Here is a 13460-nt window from a genome sequence, read left to right on the forward strand (position 1 = left end):
CATGCCTCCTGCATGTATCCTTACTTGTCAAATGTCTCTCCTCTGTCTGTTATGAGACCTCGAAAAGTGCAGATTGTGTGGGTGGGTCTGTTGTCCGGAGCTCGGTGGGTGAAGTCTTGATGTCAGTAGACTCCCCTCCCACCACTACACTCCCCTTGTCAACATGCATTTTCTCCTGTGTATGTCTTACACTAAATTCTTCTATGATCACTAACATCCAGTCAAAACCCAGAAAAGTAACCACATGACTTCAGCATGCCCAATCACGCTGAGGTGTGGAACAGCCAATCCTGGGAAAGTTGCAAAAGAAAGGAGTGGAGGTGGGAATTTAAAAATAATGCCTGCATAATGGCTCCTGCATGAGATTTGTAAATCACCTGTCACTCACAGCAGAGGGGAAGAAGTTTTATCTCACTGAAAAAAGATAAGAGAATTGCTCAGAGCTGGATTAACTCTTTGTGGCAAGACTGGGCACAGATAATCTGAAATCCTATACTATACATTGTACCAGCCCCAAAAAAATAATTGGGTTTACATCCACTTTAATGTCTGCCAAAGAAAGGGCTTACTAAAATACATCCCTGCTCTTACACTCTTTGGGGGGGTGTATAAGTATATTTTCCTGGGCCCTATCAGGTCAACAGAGGGGCCCAGGAGGTGGTAGCATTGCAGGAACTCTTTAATAATTTTAGTGGTGTAAGTACATACCCTGCTCTGCTCAATTATAGTTCTGGCCGGCTGCCTTCCATGGCAGAGTGACCTTATGTACATGGGCGTCCGCTCCATAGGGCAAGGGGGGGCAATTGACTGATCTGAGGTACTGAATGGGGTGGGGGGAGGAGGGTCCATCTGTGCTGAAGGGGGGGTCTGTACATTCTCTAGGCTATATTTATATGGGCGTGGAGTGAACATGAATTATCTCAAGCTATTTCAAACTGCCAGCTGGCCGCGTTATCGGTAAAGCCCTGCTAAAAAGTGTCGCTTTACCATAATTTTAGCTGCGCTATTCGGACACTAGTGGGGCACGTTTAACCCTGCTAGCGTTTGAAGAAAAGGTTAAATGCGACTGTGTATCACCGCTGCCGAAGAGCCCCTCCCTGAAAAAATTTCAGCGGACGCCCATGGTCTGTAGAGAGCCCTGTGTTGTTTATCTTTTTAAAATGAGAAATAATTATAATTTTTATATGTTTTTCAATTAAAACAATCATAACTACAATCCCTTTTCTGAGAGTAATTTAAACAAAAATATTTTTATTGGAACTCAAGAAAACAGTGTATTGTTAGGTTTCCTTTACAAAATGGTTGTTGGAGAGGAACAAAAATGGACTTTATAGGCACCAATTGTGAAGTTAAAAATATATTTATTGATGCAATTTCCCACAGGGGTTATTGGACCAACATTACAGTAAGTATACATAAAAAATACAAGGAAAAATTAACACAGTAAATTGTATTAAACAACAACGGATCGGATTAAACCAATAAAGATCCAGAAAGGACATCAATAGAATCTCCAAAGAGATATGATGGCTAGCATAAATAGTGGTAGATCACAACCCAGCTCGACATGTTTCGCGGAGAAAACGCTTCTTCGGGAGCTAATGATATTTCTAAGAAAAGAACAGACTGTTGATGGTTTATACGTGTATATCGGTATTTAGCATACATATTAAACAGAACATATATAATATGTGCAATAAAGCACCGTATCATAAAGCACTCTGGGGGTGGAGCGTCTGGCCACCCTGCCCCCCCTCTAGTTTAAGGGGGAGGCCTGTCCACAAGGACCGAATGTCCAGGTCGGGCCGGGACGGGCGGGGTGCCCCGACGTTCGCACATTACTGATGGCGGTTCTCCCAAGCGAAATGTGATGGTTGTCTATGCTCGGACTATGCTAAACATACCCCCTGGTGCTCCCCCCCTCCCCTCAGTGTCCTCCCCTTTCCCCCATTTCCACTTGCCCTCTGTTCCTCCCCTGGCCTCTTACCCTTCCCTCGCTCCCTGATTGTTGTGGCTTTGTTGTGAAGTCATATTGTTTTTGTCTTTTAATTTGAAAAATAAAAATAAAGATTATTTTAAAAAAATAGGGTGGATTGTAACTATTTACTGATCTTTCTTCCATTAACAGAATGGGTCTATGGACATAGGAATGGACATTATTCCAGCATTACAGAAATACACTTCTTCAGCTAGCCCCTCTGGAATCCATAAAGATGAAGTGGTCCTCATTGTCTATATTCTTGGGAATGTTACACAAACAGCTGTCCAATCAAACATGACTTTTCCTATTAGCGTGGTCCTGGTGAGTCCTGAATGTTAGTCTGTGAGTTCTAATACTGGCCAACACAAGGGTGAGGACTGGATATATTAGGCTTGGGGATAGTCCTTTCTTGATAGGCAGTTTAGGCACGTATTCCTGCGTAAATATCATGTTCCATGCAATGTGCACTAATTGGTGAAAGTTGGGTGTATCTAAAGCTCATGGTTACCTTTCACTGAGTCACTTTAACTGACAATTACACGGTCGTGCGACGTGGCTCCCAAACAAAATTGATGTCCTTTTTTCCCACAAATAGAGCTTTCTTTTGGTGGTATTTGATCACCTCTGCGGTTTTTATTTTTTGTGCTATAAACAAAAATAGAGCGACAATAAAAAAAAAAAAAAGTAATATTGTTTTCTTTTTGCTATAATAAATATCCCCCAAAAATATATATATATATATAAAAAAAAATGTCCTCAGTTTAGGCCGATACGTATTCTTCTACATTATTTTGGTTTGCGCAAAAGTTATAGCGTCTACAAAATAGGGGATAGTTTTATGGCATTTTTATTAATACTAGTAATGGCAGCGATCAGCGATTTTTATCATGACTGTGACATTATGGCGGACACACCAGACATTTTTGGCGCTATTTTGAGACCATTCACAATTTTAATGCAATCGGTGCTAAAAAAAATGCACTGATTACTGTGTAAATGTGACTAGCAGTGAAGTGGTTAACCTGTAGGGGGCGCTGAAGGGGTTAAGTGTGACCTAGGGATGTGTTCTAACTGTAGGGGGGATGGGCTACGTGTGACACGACACTGATCACTGCTCCCGATTACAGGGAGCTGTGATTAGTGTCCTGTCACTAGGCAGAACGGGGAAATGCTTGTTTCTTCCTCTCCGTGAGATGATCGCAGGACTCCCGATGGACATCGAGTCCGCGGGACCCGCGGTCAGACTGACGGAGCTTGCGGTGGGCGCCCGCAACCCCAGGCCTTAAGCGACATATATATACGTCGATCTGCCCAGCCGTGCCATTCTGCCGACCCATATAGACGTGCAGCAGTCGGCAAGGGGTTAAAGTTTAATTTACTGTATATAGAGGCAGATTTACCCTTATTTGAACAAGAGAACGTAACAAAAAGCAAGAACAAAAAATATACAGGCTGGTAATTTTGTCTTGGTAGGTGCAAGTTCTCCCAGTGTTGTTTCAATTTTTTTGTGAAATAGAGCACTGGTCGCCAACCTTTAGGACCACATGGACTACTAAACTCTCAATTTTGAATCCACTAACATGAATTTTATGAGCCTTATACACACAGTACTCCTGCTTTCTGCCCCCCTCCCCCTGGATCACACTGCTGCCTTATACACACAATGCTCTAGCGCTCTGCCCCCTCTGCTTCCCCCCTCCCACACTCTGCATCACACTGCTGCCTTACACAGGATCTCACCTCTTTATCCATCATTGGATCTCACCTCGTTATCCAGCCATGTGCTCGAGCACCGTGCTCCCTCCCACAGTCTGTCATCAGCACTGCTATTTGAAGTCCCCTCCTTCTTTAACTACCGCTCTCTGCACTACTCCCGGCACCTCCCTCTGAGTTCACAGAAGCCTGGGACTACAGAGGAGGCATTGGGTATCACAGTATTGACTGTCAGAGCGCACTGAGAACAACACTGGAAACAACATTGGGCGGTATACATCCACCACAATGTTGGTTTGCAACAGAACCCCTGGGGACCACTAATAGCCAGATTCAGGTACAGTTACGACGGTGTATCAGTAGATACGCCGACGTAACTCTGAATCTGCGCCGTCGTATATTTAAGTGTATGCTCAAACTGATATACGCTTAAATATTGCTAAGATACGACCGGTGTAAGTCTCCTACGCCGTCGTATCTTAGCTGTCTATTTACGCTGGCCGCTAGGGGCGTGTACGCTGATTTACGCCTAGAATATGTAAATCAGCAAGATATGCCTATTCACGAACGTACGCACGGCCGTCGCAGTAAAGATACGCCGTTTACGTTAGGCGTTTTCAGGCGTAAAGATAAACCACCAACAAGATGGCGCAGCCAATGTTAAGTATGGACGTCGGACAGCCGTCAAATTTTTCACGTTTTACGTCATTTGCGTAACTCGTCCGTGAATGGGGCTGGGCGTAAGTTACTTTCACGTCGAAAGCATTGACTTTTCGCGACGTGATTTGGAGCATGCGCACTGGGATACGTCCACGGACGGCGCATGCGCTGTTCGTTCGAAGCGTCATTTACATGAGGTCACGAATAATTTCCATAAAACACGCCCACCTCTTCCACATTTTAATTAGGCGGGCTTACACAAAGTTAAGCCGCCGTACGTGAATCTACCTATAAAAGTTTATTGTGGACCATCGGTGGTCTAAGGACCACTGGTTGGCGACCACTGGAATAGAGTTTCCCAGAAAGTTAGTGAATTATGACATTTGAAAGCAAGAAAGAATTGTGCAGTAGAGGACGTTATATTTTGAATAAAGTAGCTGATTCAGAAGTCTAATCCAGTCATTTTGTTTTCTTCCTCTTAGGACATTCTCACTATCACTAACCATCTTCTGAACGAATCTTCTTGGAGTCCAGCCTCCAGCTCCCACAATGCCATTGGTCCCCAACTTTTGGAAAGTTTGGAGATAATTTTATCAAGGATGGCAATGTCTAAATCATCTTTCAATGTGTCCAAAGAAAATATTGACTTCTACTGCTTGGTTGCTCCCTGCAGTAACTTGACCAATCAGACAGCCTTGAGACTTCCACGTGGTAGTCTTGCATTATCTGCAGAAGACAGCAAGCAAGACTTTGGTCCTTCTTGTCTAGTCAACATTTTTTTACTGTCCTACAGGCAACTAAGCATAGGATTTCCAGATAACTATGACAAAGACCTGGGTGCACTTAGAGTGGACAGCAACATCCTAACTAATGTCATGTTGCTTGGAAATGAAAGCTACAGCAACCCTAAAGTGAACTTGAGATTCCAATGTAACAGCAGAGACTGTGACGAGACAGCCACATGTGCATTTTGGAATTTCTCCACAAACAGTTGGTCTTCTGATGGGTGCACCACCGAAGTCATGGATGGTGTCACCAGCTGTGTTTGCCAGCATCTTACTTCATTTTCTGTGCTGATGGCGAAATTCATACCAGAAAGCCTACTAAACTCCCCCATACTTGACTACATCACAATCACGGGTCTTGCCATTTCTATAGCATCTCTTCTTCTTTGTATTGCATTCCAGGTGTATGTAATGAGGGTTCCAATGAACCTTGTAGCTTACTACCGGCATACGGCTATCCTCAATGTCTCCAGTTTCCTGCTACTGAGTAATATATCATTTATAGCCACAAGTTACATCAGACCAAAAGAGCACATAAGGCTTTGTGTTGGGTTGACTTTCTTGACTCATTTTTCTCTGATAGCATTTTTTTGTTGGACCTTGGTCCAAAGTATCTTCTTATTCTGCCGCTTGGTTTTCGTATTCCACCACATAACCAAGAAGGAATTCATGGGCCTTTCCATTGGTCTTGGGTATATATGTCCCAGTGTGATAGCTGTATGGACCTTCCTTTACTACACACCTACGAATGAATACAATAAGGTCAATGTTTGTTGGCTCAGCAGTGACTCTGGGGCATCAATGGCTTTCAATATACCCACCATTGTTACCATATCTGGAAATTTTCTAGTGCTTCTTGTGGTGATCCGTAAGCTACTCAGACCATCTATTTCTGAAGGCAACAGTGAGGATGAGGAAGTTATTAAGAAGCTTTTGAAGGCCATTGTATTCTGCACCCCACAGTTTGGATTGACCTGGGCTGTTGGGATCCCCTTACTGTCTGATGGGAGTGTAATAGCTTTACATTATCTTTTCGTCTTGCTCAACCCACTCCAAGTAAGTGATGATTAGAGAGGTAAGTTGGTGAATTTTTGTAGCTGACCAACTAGTGAATCAACCAATACATCCTATTCACTAAAGGCCCCGTACACACGACCGAGTTTCTCGGAAGAATTCAGCCAGAAACTCGATCGGAGCCGTATTCTGCCCGAGAAACCCGGTCGTCTGAACACTTTTGGCTGAGGAAACCGACGAGGATCTCGTCGGGCCAAATAGAGAACATGTTCTCTATTTCCTCGTTAGTGAATGAGGAAACTTGGCTCACCGAGATCCTCGGCGGCTTCACAAGGAACTTGACGAGCAAAACGATGTGTTTTGCCCGTCCAGTTTCTCGGACGTGTGTACGAGGCTTCACAGTTGCAGTGAATGCTTTCCCATGCTATAATGATGTTATAGGCAATTATAGCTTTTTACTGCATTGTGAATTTCTCAAAACACCAAACTCTAACTCATGCCTGGTAAACGCGATCGGAATTTCCGACAACAAAATCGTGGATTTTTTTCCGATGGATGTTGGCTCAAACTTGTCTTGCATACACACGGTCGCACAAATGTTGATTGGAAATTCAGGTTGCCAAGAACGCAGTGACGTACAACACTACAACGAGCAGAGAAAAATTAAGTTCAATGATTCCGAGCATGCGTCAAATTGATTCTGAGCATGCGTAGGATTTTTTGTGTCAGAATTGGGTACACAGGATCTGAATTTCCGACAAGAACTTTTGTTGTCGGAAAAATTGAGAACCAGCTCTCAAAATTCCGACAGCAAATGTCCGATGGAGCCTACACACGCTCGGAATATCCGACCAAAAGCTCACATCAAACATTTGTTGTTGGAAATTCTACGGAGTCAGTGTTGGGCCTAGTAATTTTCAGATGGATTTTGAGGATGAAATAACGTAGAATTCATAAAACTTAGCAGGATATTGACATATTGCAGAAGGATCTTGAATGGCAAAATATGCAGTTAAAGGTTACAATTATTGTTATAGTAAGGTTATGCACTTAAGCCAGGAGTATAGTTTTTCCTACCAAATCATTACATGAGAAAAATGCCAAAAAAGGGCTGGGGAAGGACATGGGAACACTAGTTAATAACAAGCTTCACAGCAACATTCAATGCCAATCAGCAACTGCAAAGGTAAAAAAAAAAGAAGGGGATATATAAAGGAAATACAAACACCTAGTATTAGGACAGCATTGCCTTTATAGAAATCACTTGTAAGCACACATTTGATAGAACAGTCCAGATTGAAGCTCAACATAGTAAAATGAACATGGAAATTTTGGAGGTAAATTATAAAATAATTTCCAAAAGGCTTTAGATAACAGGTGGATTCTAAACCACTAGTAGTATACCGTAAGTGTAAGGTTAAGGGCATGATCATTAAATAATATAGATGTAATTTAATTACTTATAAAAAATGTGTAAACAACTTTCAGTCGGGGTGATTTCCCTTCACTTCCTGTGCCAGAGAAACAACAGGAAGTAGGAATCTCTACAAAGTGAGGGGATATCACCTCTAAGGCAACTGTCACTGGAACAAGTGTCTCTGTTGGAAGACGTCCCGGCCAGTGGCGGCTGGTGCTCAATTGCAGCCTCACTGTGCCCATCAAATGCAGCCACTGTGCCATCAATTGTCACCACTGTGCCATGCTATCAAACGCAACCACTGTGCCATGCCATCAAATGCAGTCATTGTGCCATGCCATCAAATGCAGCCACTGTGACATCAATTGTCACCACTGTGCCATGCCATCAAACGCAGCCACTGTGACATCAAACGCAACCACTGTGCCATGCCATCAAACGCAACCACTGTGCCATCAATTGTCACCACTGTGCCATGCCATCAAACGCAGTCACTGTGCCATGCCATCAAACACAGCCACTGTTCCATCAATTGTCACCACTATGCCATGCCATCAATTGTCACCACTGTGCCATCAATTGACACCACTGTGCCATCAATTGTTACCACTGTGCCATCAATTGTTAACACTGTGCCCATCAATTGTAGCCACTGTGCCCAGCAATTGTAGTCACTGTGCCCCCCATCAATTGTCACCACTGTGCCATCAATTGTTACCACTGTGCCATCAATTGATACCACTGTGCCCAGCAATTGTAGCCACTGTGCCCCCCAATTGTCGCCACTGTGCCCAGTAAAATGCTGCCACTGTGACCTGTATGTGCCATCAATTGTTACCACTGTCCCCAGCAATTGTAGCCACTGTGCCCCACAATTGTCGCCACTGTGCCCAGTAAAATGCTGCCACTGTGACCTGTAAAATGCCCCCCCGCCTGTCACTTACCTTTCTGGGGTCAGCCGTTCAGGTTACCGGTAACCAGAACCGGTGAACCTGATTGACTCAGACGCCTGTCAGTCTTATCCAAGGAACGCACCGCCGGTACGTCCCGAGGATAAGCATTCAGGAAGCCGACTACAGCCTGAGGGCTGTACTCGGAAAGCCTATCAGAGCCACTGGCTCTGATAGGCACTTCCACACAGCCAACCAGCTGCCGTTATTCAGATGGCCAGCGCTCAGCATCCGGCCATCTGAATAGTGGGCGGCAGCTGCGAAAATACATAGATTCATGCAATACATGAATCTATGTATTTCAGTGGCTGTGCGAGAGGCAGAGGGGGCGGCGCTCCAGCTCCCTCTATGGACAAACCGCCACTGGTCCCCACTATTTCTGTTTTAAATTTCCCATTACTTTCTGTACTGGAAACAAAAGGGTGAACCTCCTCAATGAGGACATAGACAGCAACAGAAGCCTGAAATAAGTTTTAGCATTTCCGAACTCAATCCAAAACTAAAAATAAATTGGCTTTCATACACTTTAGCTCTTATTGTGAAGAGGAGATAAGGCCTCTTTATTGATTTCCACAATGGTGGAGTTTGTGAGGGCCTTTCCTGTTCTGAAAATATCTGTGCTAAAAGGTTGTATCAAAGAAGACTTGGACCATGTTGGCAAAGTAGAAGGATGTAGTGTGTGTTAGAACACACAAAAGGGTCAACGAAGAAGAGTGGGGCAAGAACAGGAGATGTAATTTGCAATGTGTTAGGATGATGGAGAGGAAAGAAACTGGTCATGATAGTGAAAATCCATCTGTCAGTCATAGAAGAGTAGTTCCTGGTCTGCAAGTTTATGAGAGTTTTGGTGACCGATACATCGACAGAGAGGGACAATGACCCATATGATAACATAGAGGGACAATGACCCATATGATAACATAGAGGCACAATGACCCATATGATAACATAGAGGGACAATGACCCATACGATGACATAGAGAGACCATGACCCATACAATGACATAGAGAGACAATGACCCATACGATGACATAGAGAGACCATGACCCATACGAGGACATAGAGAGACAATGACCCATACGATGACATAGAGAGACCATGACCCATACGAGGACATAGAGCAGGGATAAGCAATTAGCGGACCTCCAGATGTTGCCAAACTACAAGTCCCATGAGGCATAGCGAGACTCTGACAGCATCAAGCATGACACCCAGAGGCAGAGGCATGATGGGACTTGTAGTTTGGCAACAGCTGGAGGTCCGCTAATTGCTTATCCCCGACATAGAGAGACAATGACCCATACGATGACATAGAGAGACCATGACCCATACGAGGACATAGAGAGACAATGACCCATACGATGACATAGAGAGACCATGACCCATACGAGGACATAGAGAGACAATGACCCATACGATGACATAGAGAGACCATGACCCATACGATGACATAGAGAGACAATGACCCATACGAGGACAGGGCTGGAGTTATACTATTTGCCTGCTACCTTGTGCCACCTAACCTCCACCACCCCACAACCAACACTCTTTGTGAATTGCAAATGTACTGAGCACCATGGTCTACTGTATGTAGCACACAAAATGGTCTACAATATATAGCTGTCAGCAGAGGATGCTATATATTGCATACTGAATTTGATATGGGGGGCCTTCAAGTGTGACCCTCGACATCACCAAAGGGCCACACAGAAAATTCAGTGAATCTTTATTATCAGAGACAGCAGACATACAACAGGATATAGTTATAGACAATGGGCAAAGTAAAAGAGATGGTCAAAGACATTGGACATGCTGCAGAAGACTGTCAGAGTCTGTGAACATGATATAGGAAACTTTCTAAACCAACTGTCTTTGATAATAAACATTCACAGAATTTTCTGTGTGGCCCTTTGGTGATGTCGGGGGTCACACTTGAAGGCCCCCCATATCAAATTCAGTATGCAATATATAGTATCCTCTGCTGACCGCTATATATTGTAGACCATTTTGTATGCTACATACAGTAGACCATGGTGCTCAGTACATTTGCAATTCACAAAGAGTGTTGGTTGTGGGGTGGTGGGGGTTGGGTGCCACAAGCTAGCAGGCAAATAGTATACATCCAGCCCTGTCATCGTATGGGTCATTGTCTCTCTATGTCATCATATGGGTCATTCAGAACTTAAAGGGGGCCGGACTGTGGCTATTGGAAGTAGAAAAGGTCCCAACATCAGTAGGAAGAAACATTACCCCATCTTTGGTGTCAGTGGGAGGAATAGCGTCCCATCGTTGGTGTCAATGGAAGGACGTGTGCCCCATCGCTGATGTCATTGGGAGGAAGTGTGCCATATCATTGGTGTCATTGCGAGGAATTGTGTTCAATCGTTGGCGCCATTGGGATTAATTGAGTCCCATCATTGGTGTCAATGGGGGGATTTATGTCCCATTGTTGGTATCAGTGGATGAGAATCTGGCCCCCCGGGCCGCAGTTTGGAGACCACTGATATAGGAGTTGAGGGTGCTTTACGAGACAGCCATAGGTCGGAGACATGTTACATGAGTCTGCTATTACAGAACAAAGGGTTGTTTGCAGGGACCCAGATGGCTGCACAAAAAGTGCCAAAGGGCCACAGGTTAGGCACCAAGGATGCACAGAGTGGGGCAGCCCAGAGTATGTCTGATGCAGCTTTGTAGAATATGTAACATACATACAGCATACAATGCAAAGTGGTTTAGAGTATGTAATAAACTGCAAATAGAGTTGTTGCCTCTAATGAAAGCCCCCTTACATTGGTCAACTTACATCAAAAGTCAATGTAAATACCATGTCACATTGGTGGTTAGTGATGAAGTGCCCCCTTACATTTTGGCCAGTGGAAGGCACACTTCTGGTCACAGGGTGAAGTGAGCAACAAGAGGACTGAGCTCTGTGGGTATGGCAAACGTTTACCATGGCTTATCACAAGGTAGAGGAAGCAACTGGGGAACTGAACCAAAAGATTATGATGGATTTTTACACTTGTCGCGCTACCACCGCAGGAGCCGCTGGTTTGTTGTTGGGATCGGCATATTAAGTTACCTCAATGTTGTCTAGGGGTGCAGCTGATGAATAAAGTAGTGAGCGAATGTCCAGTACACGAAGAAAGGTTTTCAAATGCTTTATTTCAGGCCCAACATAGCCAACATCAACATACAGTAGGAAGGAAAGGTTGATGAAGCGATAGAGAACTTGCGGTATCAGGCCTGGAAATAGAAAGAGCAATCCTGCTCTCAGCAGCACAATAATAATAGTCACCGTTCGTCGCCACTCTAGGGTGAAGTGCCTCCGGACAGACTCCTGTCACGAGCCTGGCAGCCGAAGTGTCACTTTGAGTTGCTGGGAGGAACAGGCCTCTGCCACAGACCTGGCTCTAGGGCCTCTGCCACAGGCCTATTACTTGTATGAGCTAAATGGACGAATTGAGCGAATCCTCCCAGTAGATTGAAAGTAGGTCACCGGATGACAGCAAGAGTACCTGTCAGCATTCCAGTCACCAGATCCCCGATGGTTCGTTCAAGCTCTGTTGGACAACCTGCCTCCTGGTTCTCCTCAAGCCGACCCCCCAATCGAGCAGCACCCAGCCTGAGATCTTCTCAGTAATTTGGGGGACCCAGTAAGTCACTGGGGCCCCTCTCAGCAATTTGGAGCTCTGCGTAGTATGCGACCCTGGCCTGGAAGGTCATCATTGGGGTCCGTTGGATGCGCGCACCCTTAAGGTGGATGCCGCACCTGGAACTCGCGGGAAGAACCAATAAAGATGGCATCTGTCACAGATATACCCCTTCCCAGCATGCCCCACGAGGGAGAACTCCTCTAATTGGCTGCTGGGGAAGAGTGGCTCTGTCAGAACCCCCTCTAGCGCCATCTGTCGCCCAAGGGTGGAAACAACACCCCTGGAGCGCAGACTGACCCACAGGACAGTTCTGGAATGACAGCAGCCCATAATTTAACAAATTGTGAATGGGAGCAAAATAATTCTCCCATTCCCCATTAACTTTAGCGTAGTGCCCATACTGAAACTAAGGGGCGCTACACACTTGTTGGGGGAGAAAACAGAACAAGAGCCTAAAATATTTAACTGGTCAAAAAGTGATTGGCAAGTGGCGTGAGAAAAATGAAGAGCGTCAAACAGGGGCAGGACTTTAATTCGGGAAGTAAATGCTGGCCTTGAATGGAAAAACATTTTTATAGCCTTCTAGAGATAAAGTAAGATGAGGTCACTCGGCATAAAGAGTCATAAGTGTGAATGCATCATTTATTAACAATCTTTCCTCTACTTTCACAGGGGTTTTTCATTTTTATCTTTGGTTGCCTGCTCGATAAAAAGGTAGGTGACCTCACATTTAATGATGATCATATATGCTTGGATTTGCAAATCCTGTGTGGCTTATCCCTTTTTGATCACGAAAATTAAGTAAATACTTTAAGTGGTTATAAATCTCTTAAATAAACAAAGCATATCCCTCTATAGTGTGTACTAGCCTCAATCCAAAGCACCTTGGGCCAGATTCAGATAGGTCAGCGGATCTTTAGATCCGCGTAACCTATCTGATTTACGTTACGCCGCCGCAAGTTTTTGAGGCAAGTGCTTTATTCAGAAAGCACTTGGGCTAGATTCAGGTAGCTGCGCCTGATCTTACGGCGGCGCAGCGTATCGTATTTACGCTACGCCGCCGCAACTTACAGGAGCAAGTGCAGTATTTACAAAGCACTTGCTCCGTAAGTTGCGGCGGCGTAGCGTAAATGGGGCCGGCGTAAGCGCGCGTAATTCAAATATGTAAGGGGTGGCGTGTTTTATGTTAATGTGTGTTGACCTGACGTGATTGACGTTTTGTACAAATGGCGCATGCGCCGTCGGTGTACATATCCCAGTGTGCATTGCTCCAAATGACGTCGCTA

The 13460-nt window shown here is 44.7% G+C and overlaps 1 protein-coding gene across 2 annotated transcripts in view; it reads left to right on the top strand.

The window, feature by feature from the left end:
• LOC120936091 (adhesion G-protein coupled receptor F3-like) overlaps window positions 1-13460 on the top strand; it is a 38034-nt gene that overhangs the window by 14530 nt on the left and 10044 nt on the right. For both annotated transcript variants that reach the window (XM_040348205.1, XM_040348206.1), the window contains 3 exons: window positions 2129-2302; window positions 4837-6195; window positions 12847-12888. In XM_040348205.1, coding sequence (XP_040204139.1) covers window positions 2129-2302; window positions 4837-6195; window positions 12847-12888 — 1575 coding nt within the window. The remainder of the gene's footprint in view (window positions 1-2128; window positions 2303-4836; window positions 6196-12846; window positions 12889-13460) is intronic.

The sequence above is a fragment of the Rana temporaria genome, chromosome 4 (genome assembly GCF_905171775.1).
Source record: "Rana temporaria chromosome 4, aRanTem1.1, whole genome shotgun sequence".
Taxonomy (NCBI): Eukaryota; Metazoa; Chordata; class Amphibia; order Anura; family Ranidae; genus Rana; species Rana temporaria.